Genomic DNA, 21,107 nt, shown 5'->3' with positions numbered 1-21,107 from the left:
GATGAAGAGCTTCCTCTGAGGTGCTGGTTGTCCTGGTTGTGAAGTTTCCCAGCTGCAGCTCCTCAGAGAAGCCAGGCGGTGACGTTGAAACCACCCCCCAACTCCCTCGGGTGTGTGGGTGGGGGCTGGTGGCGGAGATGGCACGCTGACAGTGGGTGGTAGTGTTTGAGCTGGTTGTATGTTCTTTGATTTGGGTGTGCCTCCTCATGTCCTCCTCGTAACTAGACAGGGATTACGGATTTGGGGAGTGGGTGGCAGCGTTTGAAGTGGGACCAGCCTGGGAGGCCAGTTCCAAGGGTCCCTGGTGGGACAGAAATGAGGGCGGACGTGGGGACAGGAGGAAGGAGGAGATGCTGGGGCCTTTGTCCTGAGGCCCCTTCCTTCAGAGTTTCTTCTGACTTGGTTTCCTGGTCGGCAGACAGGCCTGGCGTGAGGGCAGGAGCAGACTCAGGACCTCTGTAGTCCGTCACAAGCATGCCCTGAGCGGCAGGAGGCAGGGCAAAGGTCACCACGCCCATTGTCCAAGAGGAAGCTGAGGCATAAAGAGGCGTAACTAGGGGAGACACCCGACCGGGGCTCTGGGTGCCCTGCTTCCCAGGCTGCCTGGCTCGTTGGAGACCGAATGCCCGTCCCCTCACCCCGTGGGGTGGGGCTCACCGTTGCTGCCAGACAAGCTGCCCCTCTCCCGGGCTGGGTAACTCGGGGTGGCCTTGGCAGGGATCGGGCCTGAGGTGCTGGGGTGCACTTTCCTAGAGTGGACTCTGCCTCTCTGCCCCTGCTCGGAGATAAAGGGATCTGGACCAAGGAGAGGATCTACTGGTTTCTAAGGAGAAGGGTTAGAAAGGCACCAAGCCAGCCGGGAAGGGGGCCAGCTGGGCCCAGGCAGCCTCTCACTCGCTTCCCTGGGAGCAGGGCGCCTCGCAGGTGTGCTGTGTTGCCGTGACACCTCTGGCGGGTCCCACCCACTTGCTCAGGCTCGCCTTCCTCAGACTGGCTAGTTCCTTCTCCGCAGTGCTCAAAGAGCAGCTGTCAGCACCCAGACGTTGTGCACAGCGAGGACCTGGAGGTCACCAGTCCCAGCTGTGGGTGGTGGCATTGGTGTTCTATGACTCAGGGGCAGGAAGGGAGCCAGTGTGGGCAAGTTCGGTGTCCTCTGGGGCAGTCGGTGTCCAGAGTGTTCCTGAGGAGGAACAATTAGTCTCCAGCCCTGTGGGCCTCACTGCTTAACCTGAATAGGCATCTGGCAGCCCTGCGGCAGTGCAGCACAGAGAGTAGGCAGGTTTCAAACATGCGGGTAGGGAATCCCATGGAGGGTCCCATCAGAGAAGGCTGGCGGCCATGGGCCAGGCCAGGGACAGGGGATAAGGGGGGGGGGGGGACACTGGCTTTAATGGAGGGGTGGGGAATGGTAAGCAAACGTAGGGAGGCAGCAAGGCCCTTCTGGTTTACCAGGACTTCAGGAAGCTGGTGGGGACAGCCAGGCTGGGGCTGGGGCTTCACCTGGACTCTCCAGCCTATGCAGAGTTGGGCTGCTGGGGACACTGAGATGGACAGGCTTCTTTTCTGCCCTCAATGAACTCGCAGTCTGAGTGCAGACAGGCTCTGAGGGAAGGGCACACGGAGGCTGAGGGAAGAAGGCCTGTGACCAGGGAGCTGGGTGATCAGGGTGGGCTTCCTGGAAGAGGAGGGCCTCTAGCTGGCCTCAGACTTTTAAGATCCCTCTGGGCTTAGACCTGAGTGGAGTGGTCTGCCCTTGGGAGTTTCACATCTAGAAAGGGTGATCAGGATAAAAGGACAGTCTGGGAGGGGCCGAGGGGGTTTCTCGGCACCATCGCTGTCAGTAAACACCCAGAGCAGATGCCACAAGGGACCCCAGGCACTGCCCTGGACCGTGCCAAGCAGGCCTCACTGGCTCCCACAAGCCTGGCTAGTGGGTCACACTCTGCCCAGCCCCACCTCAAGCAGCCTCCAGTGTCCTGAGAGTGGAGGGGGAGGCTCTGGGATGTAGCTGCTGTAAGATCCAGCTTCAGCGTGGCCTGAGTGCCCACTCTGTGCCAGCCTGGCACAGGGGCTTATTTCCATAACTCCCCAGCTGCCACAAGAACCCAAGCTCCAGGCTGTATGGGAGGGGCCTTGAAGCTGCTGTTTCACAAGGCACTTTCCATAAAATTGAGGAAAGGTGACTATCTGTATCAAAGCCTGTTGGGGAGGGGCGATTTGGCGATTTATGAAAGGGGTTAAATCCTTCTTCCCTGCACAGCTGCCCCCTTAAAAAGAGCAACTATCACTGAACATTCACCATATGCCAGGCTCTGTGCTAATGGACTGACTTGCATTCCTTCCTTTTATCTTCATAGCAGCAGTAGGGTAGGCACTTTTCTCATTCTCATTCGTTGAAGGAAGCTGAGCCCAGAGAGGTTCAGTGACTTTCTCAGAGTCACACAGCTTGCAAGATGTGGTACTCTTAACTGGCCACACTGCCTCTCTGGGACCTAGATAGCATGTAGGTATAGTCCCCTCTCTTCCAGCCCTGGCCAGCCCCTGCCTTCTAACTGCTGATCTGCAGCCCATCCGGGGAGCTCTTAGAGACTTGCCTTCAGGAATTAGGGTTCACCTGGGTCTCCCTGAGTTCTCAAGAAGCTGGTCCTCAAGCACTTTAAGCTCCCAGATGGCTGTTCTCTCAGGAGACTGCCCCGCTGAGTCAGGCCACAGAGCTGCCAGGATCTGATCTCCACATAAAGGCAGCCTTGTGCTGGGCTTGGAGATGCATTTCTTTCTAGCCCTTTCTGAGTTGAGCGTGAACCCCAACTGGAGTAAGGCAACATCGAGACCACAGGGAAAGGGAGGGGATCCAGGGAGAGTGGCTGCCAGGGATGGGGCTGGAGGAGGTGCTGGCTGGGCCTGGTCCCCACACCCACTTTCCCTGGGAAATTCTCACACCCACTGGGACGCTTTGAGCTGGAGGGCAGGAGGCTGGGAACTGAGCACTGCTTGCTCTCCAGCCCAAGGAGGCACCAGGCCTCCTTCTGTCCCACGCTCCTACCCTTCCAAATGTTTCAAGGGCATGGGTGGTGCTTTGACTAGAAGGAGATAGATATGACTCTTGTCCTCCAAGATCTCACAGCCTGCAGCTAGAGGGCGAGGATAGGCCCTTGGAACACTGGGAGTCAGAGGAACCAATGGCATTTCAGTGTCTGGCAGGAGTGGGGGCCGGGGAAGGTAGGAAGGGCTTCCCAGAAGTCAGCTGAAGTTAGTGTTGGGGGGTCCTCATCTGAGATATGGGAACAGGTGCTAATCCCAGCCCCACCAGTTAAAAAAAAAAAAACAGCAGAGTAGGAAGTTTCCTGCCCAGTTCTATCAGATCCCAGGTGCGCCAAGGGCTGGACAAACTGTTCTGGCCCAGGCAGGCCTTGTCCCTGTCCTTCATCGTGTCCTGAGGCCCCTTAGATACCCCCAGAGTGCCTGGCATGGGGCTGAGCAGGTTCCAAGGACCCTTGTATGAAGAGGGACCCTCCTGGAACTCGTCCTTTCACAGGGACGACTGGCTGTACTGGGCTTTGCAGCAGGGGCCGTGCCCCAAAGAAGAGCGCTCCGTCACAGGCCTGAGGACAGCTTCGCCCAGAACCAGTGTCTCCCTCCGTCTGCATAATAAGCTTCGTTCTGAAGCTGTTCCCACAGATCACAGAAAGCACCCTAGGCTTCTCCTCTCTGCTCTCCGGTTTTTCCCTTTTCCAGCTAATTGAGAGTGACTTCCTCTGCTGTTTAGATGCCTTTATTCCAGAGCCCCAGAGGACACAGCTCCCTGGCTGCCCAGCCATCCCAGCATAATGGGTGATTGATAAGACGCAGACCAGGGTCAGGCCAAGATCAGCTGGGGCAGTGTAAGAGAGGGTGGGGAGGGGGAGCAGAGTTAACCTCCAAGACTCAGTGCTTCGTGGACAAGGGACCCCTCTGCTCTGCCCACCCCACTGATAGCTAAGACTGGCTCTTCTAAGTCACTGTCCAGAGATTTCCCTTCCAGCAGAGATAAGGGTGAGAGAGGGAACCGCGTAGTAAAGAGCCAGAGGCGGGAATACATGGAGATGAGAAGGGGAAGACGAGGTGCTGCGGCAGGGAGCCTCCTCTGCCTTCCCTGCTGTCGGTTCCTAAGCCTGAGGGTTGGCTCAGCTGCTGGCACCAGAGGCCAAGGCCACTGAGCTGCGCTGGACTCAGGCCGGAAGGTTGCTGAGTGAGGCAAGGTCTTGCCAGGCCCTGCCTGGGGCTCTCAGTGTGCAGGATGGAAGTTCAGCCTGGCATGGCCTACCTGGGCAGACACCTGCTCTGTGGGCCCATCTCTCTCTGTACTTGGACAGTGATGTGTCCTGCATCACCTTCAGGCCATCCTAGGGGGCAGGAGGGAGGGGAAGGTCCGGGCCCCCTAGATACCCAGTCACTCAGTCCAGGCCTTCTGGGACTGGGATGGGACAGAGGCTGACTGGTGCTTCCCCGAAGGCCCCCTGACCTCTGCCCTGGGCCAGGCTTCAGTGCTTAGGCCCCAGGGAGGAGTCATACCTGCCTTCGAGAGCCTCCAGCCTGGTGGGAGAGGCAGCCCCAACCAGGATGCGGCCCGCAGTGAGGCTCAGCTGCTAAAGTCTTTGGTGAGGGGGTAGCACTTGGGACGTGAAGTGCGGGAGAGGTGGGTGTGTGACGGGGAAGGGTGTTCTGGGCAGAGGCACCGGCGGGGGATGGGGAACTGGGCAGAGCTCAGGCTGGCTGTGAGGAAGGCTGTGTGTTGAGGTTGGCAGAGGTTGGGGAGGGCCTTCCTTAGAGGCCATGGTGGGGTCATCACCCTATGGTCAATGAGAGATGTGGGAGGCTTTTCAACAGGTCAAGTCTGGGTTCAGAAAGGTGGCTCCAGGAGCCTCTAGAATGTGGGAAGAGGCAGTGGCCAGGTGTCATGGCTGCCCAAGGTCACCGAGCCTGAGCCGCAGCACAGGACTTGGGCAGGAGGCATGACAGTCCTTTCCCAGAGGAGATGTGTATGTTGGGGTTGGCCTAGAACTCCACCGGGACCCCAGGTGGCCACCTGGAAACGTGTGGAGTTGGGAGTCAGACACTGAGTTGGAATCCCAGCTTTGCCAGCAATGACTTGGCCTCTGTGAGTCTCAAAGGGTTAGCTAGGTTGTAACATGGACGGTTGTGGGCATAAAACAAGACAGCACACAACCGCCCTTGCACAAGGAGGGGCTCAGCGAATGGGATCTGTGACCATTTTAATTCCCTCACTGGAAGGAGGACAGTTGGGCCTCCAGGAAGACGGGGACCAGGGGTGGGCCTCTTTCCAGCAAAGTGGCCCACTTCTCTTCTGGCTGGTTTGGGGGCTCAGACAGCTGAGCCTGTGCAGAGAATGTGGAGAGGAAGGGCCAGGCAGGAGCCACGCTGCCCGGTCACCTTGGGTCCTCTGGGGGCCAGGGTCTCATCACTGTCACAAGGCGGCTGGGCTTAGAGGAGACTGAACTCACAGACCAACTGACTTTCCTTCCCTTGTCAATTCCTTCTTTCCTCCTTTCAAAAAGATTTGAGTTGACAGAACGCAGAAGGGTAGACACCATGAGATGAGAATCTAACGGCAGGAAAAGGCAGAGTAGTGAGTGGGAGAGAAGAAATCAGGAGGAAGAACTCTGTCCAAAATGTCCCTCCAAATGTTAGAGGCTTTTTTCCTTCAGATGCAGTAAACCCACTTCTAGAAATCTATCCTTTGGAAGGCCTAGAACAGGGCTGAAAGCTGGAAATCATCTGAGTGTCTTTCAGTGGGGAAGTGGTTATGATGTGTAAATCATGATGTGACCAAACAACGGAGTAGTACTTGGCCACATACACACACACACACACACACACACACACACACACCACACGCACACGCAACGAGAGAGACATGTTAATGTCACAAAAGTTAAAGACAGATGATTTGGCGAAGGAGGGCATAGCTTATTGGTAGATTGCATGCCCAGCATGCATGAGGTCCAGGATTCAATCCCCAGTACCTCCATGAAAAAATTAATAAACTAACCTAATTACCACCCCTCAAAAAAACAAGAACAAAAAAATAAATAAAGACGGATGATTTGGCTATTGGCTGTTTGATTTGGTACACTACTCCTTTTTTAAAGTGTGAGTCAACATTTAAAAATCAAGTGATTACACATCAACATTCAGATTTCAGGGAACTCTTAGTTTCCATCTCTACTGGGCCCAAATCCTAGACCGCAGAGCCCTCTTTAGATGAGGCGTGCGCTCGCCCACCTCCACGGTCCCCGCCACTCCCCGTTGCCTCCCTGACCCAGAAGCCGGGGTTGGCACAGTGATCGTTGCCCCTGTAGCGTAGCTTTCCTTAGTGAAATATTGCACTGTTCCTTGTCTTTGTCAAAACAGAGACACAGAAGGTGGCCCCTGCGAGAGCCATGTGTCTCAAGGCAAGTGAGAGAGAGCCTATTTCTCTGCGGGAATGAAGGCTGTGCCTGTGTGTTTCACATGCAAGTCCTGGGGCACGTCATTCATTCATGACTTACTATTACACATCATTTATCATGATGCTGATACAGAACTACCTGGCCCCTGTGGGCGTTTTGGGTTTGCCACCCTTGATTAATAGAACAGTAACGTGATTCTTTTTTTTCTTTTTTAACTTTGGATAAAAAAAATTACAGCAACAAAATAAAACCAAACTCCTTGTGCCTGTATTTGTACAAGCATGACAGACACACACCAAATGCCAACAGTGGCCACCTAGACAGGCAGACTGAGGACGGCCTGTCCCTTTTTATATCATGTCCTTCTAAATCGTTTTCTATTTCTTAGGACAAGTATGTATTGTTTTCTCAGGTTTTTTTGTAAGATGATGACAGCTTAAAAGATGATAGGTTAAAGTTAGAACTCTTGGCTGAGTGAAGATTTGACAACAGACCATAAGACTTACGTCTGATTTTCTTGGCAACGCCGGGGGGACAGGTGACTGCAGTGGAGCCTGAGCCTCTAAAAATGCGCACAGGAGAAATTTCCCTTTTCTGGTCTAAGTGCAAGAGGAATCTGTGCCAGGGGAGGGGCAAGAGCTACCAGGTCCTGGGCAGTGACTCTGCCAGGCTCTGGGCACACTGGCTGGGTAGCCTCACCGAATCCTTGCACCAGTTTGAGGGGAGAGGGGGGCCAGCACTCTTCCTCCCATTTTGAAAGCAGTTTTATTGAGGTGTAATCTATATGCCATCAAATGTACCCATTCTAAGCATAATAACTTTTCACTTTTTCATTGGAAAAAAAATCCACTTTCCCAATGATTGTTAGCAAATTTACAGTTGCACAAACATCACTACAGTCCAATTCTAGGTCATTCCCATCACACCCTAAAGATCCTTAGTGCCTGTCTGTGGTCACACCCCATTCCCACCTCCACCCCCAGCCCCAGGCAACCACTAATCTGCTTTAGCTCATTTCTGCCTTTTCTGGACATTTCGTGCAAACAGAATCAGATAATACGTGGTCCTGGGCTTCTGGCTTCTTTCACCAAACATGGTTCTGAGGTTCATCCATGTTGTTGCTTGCATCAGCACTTTGTTCCTTTTTAGAGCCAAACAGTATTCCGTTGTGGGGAGAGCCGCGTGGAGCTTTCAGTCATCAGTTGATGGGTACTTGGCTGTGCCTGCTTTTGGACCACTAGAAATCACACCGCTATGAACGTTCACATACAAGTCTTTGTGGAGACGTGTGTTTTCATTTCTCTCGGCTATCTACCAAAGAGTGGCGTTGCTGGGTTGTACAATAGATTTATGTTTAACTTTTAAAAAAACTGCCAAACTATTTTCCAATATGGTTGCGCCCTTTACCATTCCCCTGAGAAAACAGACTCAGAGATTAAACAGCTCACCCCAAATCTCACATATTAAATGGTAAATCTCTGCTTCCACCTACCACAGTAACCTCAAAGGCTAGGTGGTGCCGGGACAGTGTACCAAGTGTGAGCAGTGGCAGCATGTACCCTTGCCCACTGTGTGACCTTGGGAAAATGGCTGAGCCTCTCGGAACTGCAGCTGCCCCACCTGTAAAGCAGGGCTACCAGATCCGTGTTGTGCAGACTAGATGAGATCCCTATGTGAAGGATTCACGTGGGGCCTAGCACTAGACAGGAATGAGCAAAGAGATGGTTTGATTATTTCCTGAGGCTGGGAAACCTTCCAGGCTTGTGATCAGCGCCTGCTGGTTTTCAGTCTCCTCCAGCCCCTTGGAAGGGTTGCTCTTTTTGATGCTTTGACCTTCTGTCCAGTTGGGTCTGTCCCCAACCCATTCTCAGGAGGCAGAGAAAAGGTGGAAACCCCAAAGGATGTGACAGTCCTGCTCCCCTGAGGCAGCCCCAAATCCACTGCCAACTTCCCAGCCACTGGGGACAAATCCCAGCTGTCACAGAGGCAGGAAAAGGTCTAGGGGCCACGGCATCCCCCAGGCCTCCTCCTCCCCTCCAGCCGTTCCCTCTCGTCCTTGCTGCATCCCTAAAGCCTTGCCCATCCTTCAAGACTGTTGGGACTCCCTCTCCAGGCAGCCTGCAGCTACCTCAGTCCTGAGCTTGTCTGCCAGCCCCCATGGCTCAGTGCCCATGGCATTGTAGGGACCAGAGGTCTGGGAGCTCTGCCCAGGGAAGGACCAGGGGTTCCCTGGGGACAGCGTTGGGCTGGCATGACCCAAGCTGTGGTCTCCTCCACCCTGCAGAGGAGACACTATGGACAACTCGGGCCGATGGGCGGGTCCGCCTGCGCAAAGACCCCAGCTGCTCACAGGTTCCCTACACTGTGCATCAGATGTTCTGCAAGACTCTGGACAAGTACGGAAACCTGAGCGCTATGGCCTACAAGCGCCAGGGCACGTGGGAGCGTATCTCCTATTTCCAGTACTACCTGCTGTCCCGCAAAGCCGCCAAGGGCTTCCTGAAGGTGAGGAGCCCCTTCAAGGTGCGGCCTCTGCTCTCCCGAGTTCTGCCTCCCAGCTCTGGGCCCTCACAGGCCTCCTGATGACCCACTGGGCAAGCCCTCAGAAAAGATAATGAAGAACCATCTCATTTACTGAGCTAATGATACGTTCTGGCGTGGTGCTGAGGGTTTACATTCACTGGGCCCTTGCCATGTGCCAGGACTTGCTACAAGCTTTTCCTCTGTCATCCTGTCCAACGTGGGCTGGGAAGCCTGGTGCACTGGGCTGAGGGCCAGACTCCCCAGGAAGGCCCTGGGAGGGTAGCAGGGGCTGTTGAAGGTCTGATCCCCAGGGCACTGTCTGACAAGGGACCTTGGGTGGGTGGTCTCTGAGGTGGGCTGGCAGGGTCCCCCATGGTCTAGAAGAGGGGCTTGGTGAGAACCAGAGGCCCCTTCCCTGCCGGCTGACCGGCCTGTCTCCCTTTGGTCTGGAGCTCGGACTGGAGCAGGCCCACGGCGTGGCCATCCTCGGCTTCAACTCCCCGGAGTGGTTCTTCTCGGCAGTGGGCACAGTGTTCGCAGGGTGAGTGGCTGAGGGTGGGGCTGAGTCTCCAGGGGGTTGGAGGTGGGCAGAGAGTGGAGAGAGGGTCGTTATCTTTTTTGAGAGGCCTCCACCTCTTCCCCAGCACCCCACCTCTTCCAGACCCTCCTTTGGTCCTTCCCTGCCTGGGGTGGCTGTGCTGAGCAGGTGTGGGAGCTCTGCCTGCCCAGGTCACAGGAGCTCTCTGGGTCCAGGCGCTTTGGGTGTGTCAGGGAGGGGGCTGGGCCGAGGGGGTGGCCGCTGCACCTGCCCACACACGAATCCTCCCGGGTCTCCTGTAGTGGCATCGTCACTGGCATCTATACCACCAGCTCCCCCAAGGCCTGCCAGTACATCGCCTATGACTCTCGAGCCAACATCATCGTGGTCGACACACAGAAGCAGCTGGAAAAGATCCTCAAGGTTTGGGGGAAAGAGGCAGCGAGCATAGGGGTCAGGCTGGGCGTCCTCACAGGTCTCCAGCTTACAGAGGACTTTTCCACCCTCCCTGCCAGAGTCCCCCATCACCCTCAACAGCAACCCTTCCCCACCACACACACATAGATCAAGCAGGGCAGTGACCACCAACCCATTTGCCAGGTCTGAAAACTGAGGCCCAGAAAATCCAAGGGACATTCCCCACATCCCCCAGGAAGTAGAGCTTTAAAAAGCCCCCCAACAGATTTTGCCCTGTCCCTCAGGGAGACAACCCCCTCTGCATATAGATGGTTGATCTGATCCAAATGCCCTCCCCCAGCCTCATTTTGCCACTGAAGAAACTGAGGCCCAGACCTACTGACTCAGAAATGTCCACCCTAGGTAATTACTTTAAATTTGTGTGAGGAAACTTTCCAGGCAAACAAAAATAGAAGAGTAGAGTGGACCCTCGTATGATCATCCAGATTCAATAATCATCCATGTTTTTTCATCACACTCATTTTGTCAGTTTACCTTTTTTTACACTTGAAGGCAAATCTCTGACATCACATCATTTCCTCCCCTGAATATTTCAATGTGCACCTCTAAAACGTGACATTTTTCTTTTAACAGTCACAGTAACTTTGTCACCTCTAACACAAGTCAAATAATTCTCTGATAGCTGCGGTGTCTTTTTACAGTTGGTTCGTTTGAATCAGGATCTAAACCAGGCCCATGTGTTGCAATTCGTGGTGTCTCTTAAGAGTCTTTTAATTCAAAACAAAGCCCCCACATTTTGTTTCCCATGCCATAGGCCAGTGTGGTCCCAGATCAGCAGCCTTACCTGGGTACTTAGTTGCAGAACCCACCCAGACCTCCGATTCCAAAACTCAGGGTGTGGGGTGCAGCACTCTGTTTAACAGGCCTCCTGGTGATTCTAAGCGAGGCTCAAGTATGAGAACCCCTGCCATCAGCATGCTGCCGAAGCTGGGTCAGCTTGTTTCTGTATCCTCTGCACCTTCTTATTAGGTCTCGAGGCTTGATACGTTTCAGATTAAACACTGACTGGCAAGAATGCCCCATAGGTGGCGCTGTGTGCTTCACATTGCACGGCCTGAAGAGGAGCATGTTGGGTGGGACCTCTCGTGGTGATGCAGAGCTTGTCAGTGGATTCCTGTGGCAGCCACCGGCTCGTCCACTGCAGTTTTCCCCATCAACCTTTCTCTACTGATGGTCTGTACCTGAATTAATTATTTCATGAGCCGTGGCAAAATGTTGGTTTTCTAATTCATCAGCTGGAATTCTTCTCCAGAAGAAGGATTTTCTCTCATCACCTGGGGCTCTTTGCTACCTGAAGCATCCTATTTATCCAGAGTCTATGTTGGTGAATGTTCCACGCATATTTGAAAGAATGTTCATTCTGCAGTTGTTGGGGAGAATCTTCTACAAATGTTAATAATGCCAACTTGATTGATGGTGTTCTAATGTTTGTCATCCATATCCCTGTTGATTTTCTGTCTGCTTATTCTAACAAATCCTGAGAAAGGGAGTGTTGAAATCTCTGATTATTATTCTGGATTTATCTACTTCTCATTTCATATCAACCAGTTTTTGCTTCGTGTGTATTGAAGCTCTGTTTTATATATATACGTATTTAGATTGTTGGATCTCTGGATGAATTAAGCCCTTTATCATTAAGAAATGTCCCTCTTTATCTCTGGTCACAGTTCTTGTTCCAAAGCAACTTTGTATTAAGTTGATATAGCCACTCCAGGTTTCTAACGATCAGTGTTTGTATGGTCCACACTTCTGCATTGTTTCACTTCTACCCTGTGTCCTTGTATTTAAAGCAAGTCTTTTATAAACAGCATATAGTTGGGTCTTGCCTTTTATCCAGTCTGACAAAATTGTCTATAAAACTACCAGTTGGCTGTTTCCTGTTTGTCCCATCCATTCTTTGATCCTTTTCTCCTCTTTCCTGGCTTCTTTTGGATTGAGTTTTGTGTTTTTATTTTGTTCTGCTTTTGAGTTTTCCATTCTATCCACAGGCTTATTAGTTCTCTCGTGCTTGCCCTGTGGCTTACAATACGCGTCTTTAACTCACCACAGTCTACTTTCGAATAACATTAAAATGTAGTATTGTACTAATTCACATATAAATGTAGAAATCTTCCAACAGTGTACTTCCATCCGCCTCCCAGCCTTTGTGCTGTCATTCATACTGAAACTAATTTCTGTGTGAGTTATAACCCCTGGGATGCACTATTTTAAACAGTCAGGTATCATTCAAAGAAACTGTAAAAGAAGGAAAAGATGTCTTTTATATTTACCCACATATTTGCCTTCATCTATTTACATAGATCCCAAGTTTTCATCTGGTTCATCTTCTGCCTTAAGCATTTTCTTCAAGGGGGAGGTGCATAGCTCAGTGGTAGAGCACATGCCTCGCAAGCATGAGGCCCTGGGTTCAATCCCCAGTACCTCCATTAAAAACAAACAAACAAAACAAAAAAACCCCCAAATATAAGAATTTTCTTCAACATGTCTTGCAATACAAAGCAGGAGGGCAAGGCAATCTGTCAGCTTCTCTTTGCCTGAAAACATGTTCATTTTTACCTTCATGTTTCAAAAGGTATTTTCATTTGGTTTAGAATTCTGGGTTGACAGGGTTTCTTTTTTTTTTTTTTTTTCTTTCAGTCCTTTAAAGATTCCATCCCTATGTTTTCTACTTTGCCTTGTCTCTGAGAAGAAGTCTATAATTTCTTATCTTTTCCTCCCCACGTGCTGTATCTCATCTCTCTGGCTGCTTTCAAGATTTTTTTCTTTTATCACTGGTGTTCAGCTGTTTGATTCTGCTGTGTCTTGGTGTGGTTTTTCTTTATGAATATCCTGCTTCGGGTTCATTGAGAGTCTTGAATTTGTGGATTTATAGTTTTAATCAAACTTAGAACTGTCTCAGACTTTTTTCCAGTTAAAAAGAAATGTCCTGGGATGCAAATTACATGTATGTTAGACTTCTTAGTTTTCTCCTGCCAGTTAATTTTTTCCCAGTTTTTACTTTATCTCTCTCTCTCTCTCTCAATTTCATTTTGAGACGTGTTTAATTAAGCCTATTCGGGGCAAGTTTAGAGAGCCTTTCCTTTATGCCTAATTTAGCCCCACAACTACCCTGACTCTTCTGGGTCCTCTGCTTAATGCCTCCTCAGGTCCCTCCACTCTGGCTAATGGAAGCACAAACAGTTCTGGTCACGCACACGCTCTTCTGGCCCCAGTCATTGTTCTTCTGCTGGCTTCATGGGGTTCCCCCTGTACCTGTGCAGACTGGTATTCGGCCAAAGAGATTTCTAGAACCCTTTCTGTGCATAGTTCTGTCCTATCTGGTGTTCTGCCCCACAAACTCTCAATACCCCAGCTTTCCTGAACTCTGACCTCTATCCCCTCAACTTAGTGAGACACCTGAGTCCTGGTTTCCCTCTGCCCCTCCCTTGCCTCTCTTCTCCACAGGGGCACAGCCCTCTGTTGTGGGGCTAGATCATAGTCCATTCAGCCAGGCCCCAGGTTGTCTGGTTTTCCTTTAATAATAGAGAGTCATCCCCTATCCCCTGCTTATCCCACCTTTGCTGCTACAAAGTTCTCATGATGGGAAACCATGCATGAAGAGTGGCAAGTGTCCTGCTGAGTCAAAGGTCAGAGCTCGGGACCAGCAACCTTTGCCACAAGGTGTTTGCCCAGCCAACTAATACCTGGAGGTGGGGCTCTTCTCAAGGGGTGACTTTTTTTAATGAGACCCCTGTATTTTTCCCACCAATACAGATCTGGAAAAACCTGCCACATCTGAAGGCAGTAGTGACATATCGAGAACCTCCTTCCAAGAAGATGCCCAATGTGTACACGGTATGGGTGCAGAGCCTGGGGACAGGTGGGGCCTGTGGGGGCCTGCCCAGCTCACCTGGACTGCCCATGCCCTCCCACCTGGCCACAGATGGAGGAGGTCATGGAACTGGGGAATGAGGTGCCTGAGGAGGCCCTGGACAGCATCATCGAGGCCCAGGAGCCTAACCAGTGCTGCGTGCTGATCTACACATCGGGCACCACCGGGACCCCCAAGGGTGTGATGCTGAGTCAAGACAATGTAGGACAGATACCCAGATAGGTGGGGGGGGTGGGCTGAGGGTGGACCTGGGGAATGGCCCTGCCCCAACAGTCCTAGGAAGGCTCTGTCAGCCCCCCAGCTCAGGACTCTGGGACAAGTAGGACTGCCCTTCAGTCTATGGTCCGGACTGAGCCCAGCAAAGTGGAGGGGGACAGGCGGGGAAGACCTGTCCCACGGGGGTTCCTGTAGATTCCCAGGAGGGTGAGCAACCTCGAGGGTATTCAAAGAACACTGCAAAGAAGTAGCCCAAGCCCCGGGTGGCCACAGCGGTGAGCACTCCCAGGGCCGGCCTGTAGCGCTGCTGGGGCTCCTCTGCCTGCCCTCCAGATCACGTGGACAGCACATCACAGCAGCCAGGCTGGTGGCATCAGACCCTCAGAGGTCCAGCAGGAAGTGGTGGTCAGCTACCTGGCCCTCAGCCACATTGCCGCCCAGTTCTATGACTTGTGGACGGGCCTCCAGTGGGGGGTCCAGGTCTGCTTTGCCGAACCTGATGCCCTGAAGGTCAGTCTGCCTCTCTGCCCTTGTCTGTGTCCGAGCAGGTGTGCACGGGCCTGCCCAAGTGTGTGTTCGTGTCTGTGGGCCCCAGGTGTCCATTTGGGAATACATTGATTCCCCGTGCAGTTAGCAGTCAGAATTCTTTCAGCTTCTTTGAGCCCAGCCTGATTCAGATGACCAAACAAGAAAGGAAAGGAAAATTAAGTCAGTGGTTCCATGGGTCCACAGTCCATCAAGGACGGGCCATACTCAGAGAAAGATCACGAGATGGTCACCGATGGCCGCAGCCCCGCCCTGCATCCCTGTCTCATAAACTACACCTGTTCTTTGGATCCTTCTTTTAAGTATGAGGAGAGCATCCCCAGAAGCCCCCTAGCAGACCTCCCCCTCCCCCACATTGGCCTGACTGGTGTCCCATGTCCATTCCTCAACCAGTCACTGTGCAGGGGAATGAGATGACCGTGTTTGAGTTAGACTGATAAAGAGTCCCTGCCCCCAGGACTGGGAGGGGACAGAGGTACTTCTGGAGCCTCTGGCCACCCTGGTACCTGAGCAACATCAGATTCCATTAGCAAAGAAGAGAAGGGAAGTGATGGCTGTTGAGGTGCTGCCAACAGCGTGTGACAAGAGTTGCATGCACATGTGTGTGTGCCCCTGAGCGAGCATCTGTGTGCGGGATGCCTGCCGCGTGTGCACGCTGATTCTGGTGACAGGGGCCTCCTGGCCCCCGGCTGGAGCTGAACCACAGGCCTGTCTCTCACTGGTGGCGAGCAGGGGAGCCTGCTGGACACACTGCGGGAGGTGGAGCCCACGACCCACCTCGGGGTGCCTCGGATATGGGAGAAGATCATGGAGCGTATCCAGGAGGTGGCGGCACAGTCTGGCTTCATCCGGCGCAAGATGCTGCTGTGGGCCATGTCGGTGACCTTGGAGCAGAACCTCACCTGCCCGAACAGGTACAGGGGGCGGGGTGGGGGAGGGAGCGGGCCTGGGTTATAACCCAGGACACAACCTAGGGTCTGATAGGCCAGGCTTGTCTGGGCCCCACAGGCCTGGCAGTTCTGGGGACCCCTATGCGGAGGCCCCATCAGTGGCTGGCCTGAGCCCCTGTGTTCTTCCCAGACCCCACAGGAGAAAGTCACCCATCTTTGGGTTCTGACTGCAAGGACTGACTTGCTCCCTCTGAGGTGGCTTTCGCCTCCCTGGGAGTGGCTCCTGACAGTCTCTTGAGGGGTCTCCTGACCTCGGTACGTGGCTAGAGAAGGGGCCGCAGTGGCCAGGGCTTTTCTAGCCTTCCCAGCATCCCAAGGGAGCACTCACCGCTCCCCCAAAGCCTTTTGATTGCTGTGGGAGGGTCAATGGCACGAGTCCGACCTGTTCCCATGTAGAAATATTTTCCAGTACTAGTGTGTCTGTGAAACTGAATCACGTGTCATGAGACGTGTACCTACGCCTTCATTTGCACAGACATGAATGACCCATTCATGGGCTTCTAATGGGCTCAGATACATGCATGTCCATGTGTGTATACTTCAAGTCTCTGCTCGTGTGTATTATGGTGTATGCAGACTTGCGTGCACTGGTGGTGTTGTCCAGGTACCTGTACACAGCTGCATCTGTCTGACTTCCTGGCTCAAGACATTATTGCACACAACAGCATGTACACGCCTACACATGGGTGCATGTTCATAGGGCTGATATTAAAAATATTTAGCAACGGATTCAGCATGGGCGCTAACCAATCAGAACAAATAACTGGAATAGCCATTCAGGGTAGGCACTGAACACCCTCCCTGTTAATGAGAGTGTGTGTGTGTGGTCTTCTGTGAGCCATTCTGCCTCTCCCACCAGCGATCTGAAGCCCTTCATAACACGACTGGCGGATTACCTGGTGCTCTCCAAGGTCCGCCAGGCCCTGGGCTTTGCCAATTGTCAGAAGTACTTCTACGGAGGCGCGCCCATGACCACAGAAGCACAGCATTTCTTCCTGGGCCTCAACATCCGCCTGCTTCCGGCGTACGGCCTCAGCGAGACCTCAGGCCCCCACTTCATATGCAGCACCTACAACTACCAGCTCTACAGGTGTGCCCCCGTCTCAGTGCCCACCTGCTGATTAGGTCCCTGAGCCTGGGCCACTGGACCATGGATCCCTGAGTACCACCAGTTCAATCTTGGGCCAAGTCCCTTGGCCGGGCCCGATTCTCATGGGTGTGGTCTCTGCTACAGTGTCACATGGGTCTGTGGTTGCAAACAGCCTTGATGCCCAGGGACCACCTCCCCACCCCAGCACCGAGCAGGGTTCTGATGGAGGAATTTCCTTTTGTCTCCTCCCTCCAGTAGGGGGAGCATGTTGGAGAGTGTCCCTCCATTGCTGATAGCCTGGGCTCCATTTTGGATGAAAGTTGGGGGTATTGGGCCAGTCCTCTGGTGGGTGGGGAGGGCATTCAGTTCTGGGGGGTGAGTTGAGGGATGACCTGCTGTGCTTAAACACTTCCCCTCCTTGCCTGCCTATCACAGTGCTTGAAGTTGTCCCATTAGGACTTCGCCCATTCATTCATTCATTCACTCATTCATTCATTCACCTAAAAACCTTTAACTGGCCCTCCCTCTCAGCTCTGAGTACCCTATTGAAATAGAAAAACCCTGGGAGGGGACATTCCAGCCATCAGTGAAGACTGAGAGGTTGGGGACCCCAAGGCTCCCTGTGGGGGCTGATCCAGGTCTTGGAGGAACCTGCTCCCTCTGACCACACCTCCCGGCCCCTCTACCCCCAGTGCCGGCAAGTTGGTGCCAGGCTGCCGGGTGAAGCTGGTGAATGAGGACTCAGAGGGCATCGGAGAGATCTGCCTGTGGGGCCGCACCATCTTCATGGGCTACCTGAACATGGAGGACAAGACGCGTGAGGCCATTGACTCTGATGGCTGGCTGCACACGGGCGACATGGGCCGCGTGGATGCCAACAGCTTCCTCTACATCACCGGGCGTCTCAAAGGTGAGCCCCACCAGCTGGGTTCAAGGCTATGGTGAGACGTGGGAGGAATTATACTGCCACCACTATTTATACCCACTGCAAGTGTTGAGCCCTTATTAAGGGCCACGCACCTTGAATGACATCATTTTGCTTGCTATTGTCTCCCATGAGGAAGATACTCTTACCCCGACTTACTGATGAGGACACCCAGAGAGTTCAGTAACTCGCCCAAGGTCACCCAGCTAGTAAATGATGGAACTGGGATTCAAACTCCCTAGAAAAACAAGGCAAGTCTTTCCAGAAAATTCAAGGACATATATATGTACTTTTATACGCCAACGTGGATATGATGTGGAATATGATGTCCACAGATTGGACATAAAATTTAAAATGAAACATGATGCTTCAAAGAAATTTCCCACGAACAACTTGGCTCTCCCAAGGGAGTAAGCTGTGGACACCTCTGTGGAAGAGGAGCTTTGCTGTCTTTGCTTGAGTGGACATAATGCCCACAGCATCCATGTGGGAATCCCACACCCCAGTTTCCCAGGGGAAACTGAAGCTCAGTGAGTGAGTAAAGAACTTTCTGGAAATCATGCAGGCAGGTGTGTGACAGAGCCTGGATTCCACTGGCCACAAAGGGTCAGCTCTCCAGGCAGAGTCTGGGCATACTTGGCCTGAGCACCCAGACTAAAGTCTGTGCTGGGGGGCTGTCCATGCCTCCCCAGAACTGATCATCACGACCGGCGGGGAGAACGTGCCCCCTGTGCCCATTGAGGATGCTGTGAAGATGGAGCTGCCCATCATCAGCTTTGCCATGCTGATTGGGGACCAGAGGAAGTTCCTGTCCATGCTGCTCACCTTGAAGGTGTGTCTAGGGGGTCTCGCGCTCGGGAAGAACAGCCGGTGGGTGGTCTGTGGGTCTGGCCCCAGCAGAAGCCATGTTCAGGCAGGACACATCTGGCTCTCATGACTGTTCTGAAATTACTAGTCAGTGCTGCCGGCACTAAGGGGTAGCTGCAGCACATGGAAATTCCTTCTGCGCCCAGTGGTACAATTACTGATATGCTGCGGTGCTGATCTGTTGTGTGTTCCAGCACAGTCCAGGTTACAAAGCGCTGCCCACCTCAGTCCCCTCGGCAGATACTCAGTCTGGTATCTGATACCAAGACAGTAGACGGGGCTGCAGTTATGGTCCCTGTTTAAATTATGATTTCATTGGCTGAACTCATCTAACTCTCAGGCTGTTGTTCCTTCCACCACACCACGGGGCTTAATACAGTTGGAGGAACGCCCTGCTTATTCTAGAATCATCTCTTTGAAAAAGAGCTCACAGTGATCCACATCCTTAGTGATCAGCAGTAAAACCTCCTCCAAGACCAGGGTGCAGGTCTTGGTGCTGATCTGTCGCTGGCTTTTCAGTGCACTCTGGATCCAGACACCTCTGACCCAACCGACAACCTGACGGAACAAGCTGTGGAGTTCTGCCAGAGGGTGGGCAGCAGAGCTACCACAGTCTCCGAGATCGTGGACAAGAAGGATGAGGCCGTGTATCAGGCCATCGAAGAGGGGATCCAGAGAGTCAACATGAAGGCAGCAGCCCAACCCTACCACATCCAGAAGTGGACCATTCTCAAGAGGGACTTCTCCATCTCCGGTGAAGAGTTGGGTAGGTGCTTTCTTTCCACTCTTGCAGGAGCTGTGCGGGAGGGCAGAGGCCATGGCAGAGCCTGGGGAGTGCTCATTAGGAAGAAGCCACGGCGAGAAGGGCCCTGATGGATGACACCCACCTCCTTCCTGTGGGAGGACGTTGATTGCTCCCTGCCTGGGCTTAAGGTTGGGTAGAGCCTGTTCAATGTACAAGGTATATGCTGGAACTCATTAATTTGAATATATAACATTTAACTTTGCTTTGACTAAGGATCTGTTTTCCCTTGAAATCACAATGGGATTGCCAGACACACACCAAGGCCCTGTTAGTGTTTGGGCTGGAGTCACCTGGCTCTAGGGAGTGAGATCACCATAATCTTCTGTAAAGTCAGCTCATGCAACAGGTAAAGGGATGAAGCCCTTCTGGACCATGGTCCACAGAACCAGAAGAGGCATGGCCTCAGTTGGATGGATGCAGTTGCTCTCGGCTGTAGCATCTTGAGGTGTTCATGGCACAGGGGGAGGTGGAAATGGCTTCTTCATTTCAATGAGACTCCCTCCAACCCATCAAGGCTGAACCCAGGTGCAAGTGTCCATAGTAATGCTGAGATGCAGCCTGAAACACTGAGCCTGTCTGGTTGTCTGGTGCTAACAGACTGAATGCAAGGTCATCCAGTTAGAAGATGTCCTCTCTAAGCACTTTATATAAATGACTTTGATTTTGAAGTTTCCAATTACACAGTCAAGTGTGAGTTAGCACCAAATAGTTTACACTACCCAAATCAGAGCCCTTTCAACCTGGCATTAGACAAGGGAACTGAGGGCAGGAAGTGACTTGTGGAAACCTCTCATAAAGACCATGGCAGAGCCCTCCTGCCCAGCCAGGGCTTTCCCCTGACCCATCGCAGGCAATCAAAGCGTAACATCCAACGTCGTATGAACTTTCACTGAAATGCAGAGATGATTTGCCTATTAATTAGCCTTGTGTAACAAATTACCCCGCTTCCTGTTTCTGTGGGTCACTTAGAACAACCCCGGTACAGTGCGGGAAGGGGCTGCACAGAGGGTGTGGCTACCAGGAGTAGGGATTGCTGTGGGCCACGCTGGAGGCTGGCTCCTCCTTGGTCGGGCTCAATTCCAGTTACACGACTCACTGAGTCTCCATCTCTACCACATACCTTCTCAGGCATCTCAGAGTCCGGGCCTCACTCACTTCTTCCAATTTCTCTTTTAGGTCCCACAATGAAGCTGAAACGGCACAAAGTCCTGGAGAAGTACAAAGATCTCATCGATTCCCTTTATCAAGAGCAAAACAAGTAATCAGGGGTTGTCCTTCCCCGGTTTCTCCTGAAGATGGCAGGCTGAGTGCTTTCCTGACCTCCAGGTCCTCTTCAGTCTGGGTGCGCGGACCCCTGGCCAAGTCTGTTAGGTCTTGGGGTCAGGTGCGGTCCTGGCACCTATGTTTGCCAGGTTTTATGCCAACAATAGCTGAGAAGCTTCACGTGTGCATAGTTTTAAAAGTACTCCTTTCTGTTCAGGTGACAAATGAGATCAGCTCTCCTTCCAGAACTAAAGGGCTGACAAGTTTTGGCTTCAGTTCCTGGTAGATTTAATAGGCTGCTTGCTCACTTAGCAGTCCAGCCAGCAGCAGGCCGAGCGCTGGGGGAGGAAGGGGAAGGTGGCTTGTAGAACCAGCGCGTGCTGCCGGGCAGGCTCTCTGTTGTAACTCACCTAAAGGCCCGACTTGCTTGGGAATTGTGCTGGATGTGGCCGACCATCTCATCCCATCGCCAGGCGCTCTGCCGTGCACACACCAGCTGCCTTTGATGCTTAATAAACTGTGGCTGCCTTCCTGATTGTATTTAATGTGTGACTTGAAACTAAACTTTCTAACAGAACTGTTAACAA

General features: G+C 52.7%; 1 protein-coding gene and 1 non-coding gene across 3 annotated transcripts in view; both read left to right on the top strand.

Moving 5' to 3' along the window:
• The window catches only part of ACSBG1 (acyl-CoA synthetase bubblegum family member 1), a 27,007-nt gene extending 5,947 nt beyond the window's left edge, over positions 1-21,060 (top strand). For both annotated transcript variants that reach the window (XM_031691746.2, XM_072950916.1), the window contains exons 5-16: positions 8,734-8,954; positions 9,425-9,513; positions 9,813-9,933; positions 13,741-13,821; positions 13,910-14,059; positions 14,408-14,584; positions 15,353-15,534; positions 16,430-16,660; positions 17,353-17,570; positions 18,278-18,417; positions 18,972-19,218; positions 20,434-21,060. In XM_031691746.2, the coding sequence (XP_031547606.1) occupies positions 8,734-8,954; positions 9,425-9,513; positions 9,813-9,933; positions 13,741-13,821; positions 13,910-14,059; positions 14,408-14,584; positions 15,353-15,534; positions 16,430-16,660; positions 17,353-17,570; positions 18,278-18,417; positions 18,972-19,218; positions 20,434-20,519 (1,943 nt within the window). In that variant the 3' untranslated portion in view covers positions 20,520-21,060. The remainder of the gene's footprint in view (positions 1-8,733; positions 8,955-9,424; positions 9,514-9,812; positions 9,934-13,740; positions 13,822-13,909; positions 14,060-14,407; positions 14,585-15,352; positions 15,535-16,429; positions 16,661-17,352; positions 17,571-18,277; positions 18,418-18,971; positions 19,219-20,433) is intronic.
• On the top strand, positions 12,340-12,413 carry TRNAA-CGC (transfer RNA alanine (anticodon CGC)). The gene has a single exon. It is a non-coding gene; the product is annotated as a tRNA-Ala (tRNA).
• Positions 21,061-21,107: the final 47 nt, after the last annotated feature.

Source organism: Vicugna pacos, chromosome 27 (assembly GCF_048564905.1).
Source record: "Vicugna pacos chromosome 27, VicPac4, whole genome shotgun sequence".
In the NCBI taxonomy this organism is placed as follows: Eukaryota; Metazoa; Chordata; class Mammalia; order Artiodactyla; family Camelidae; genus Vicugna; species Vicugna pacos.
Note: the sequence above shows the minus strand (reverse complement) of the source record. Positions and strands in the feature narration are given on the sequence as shown.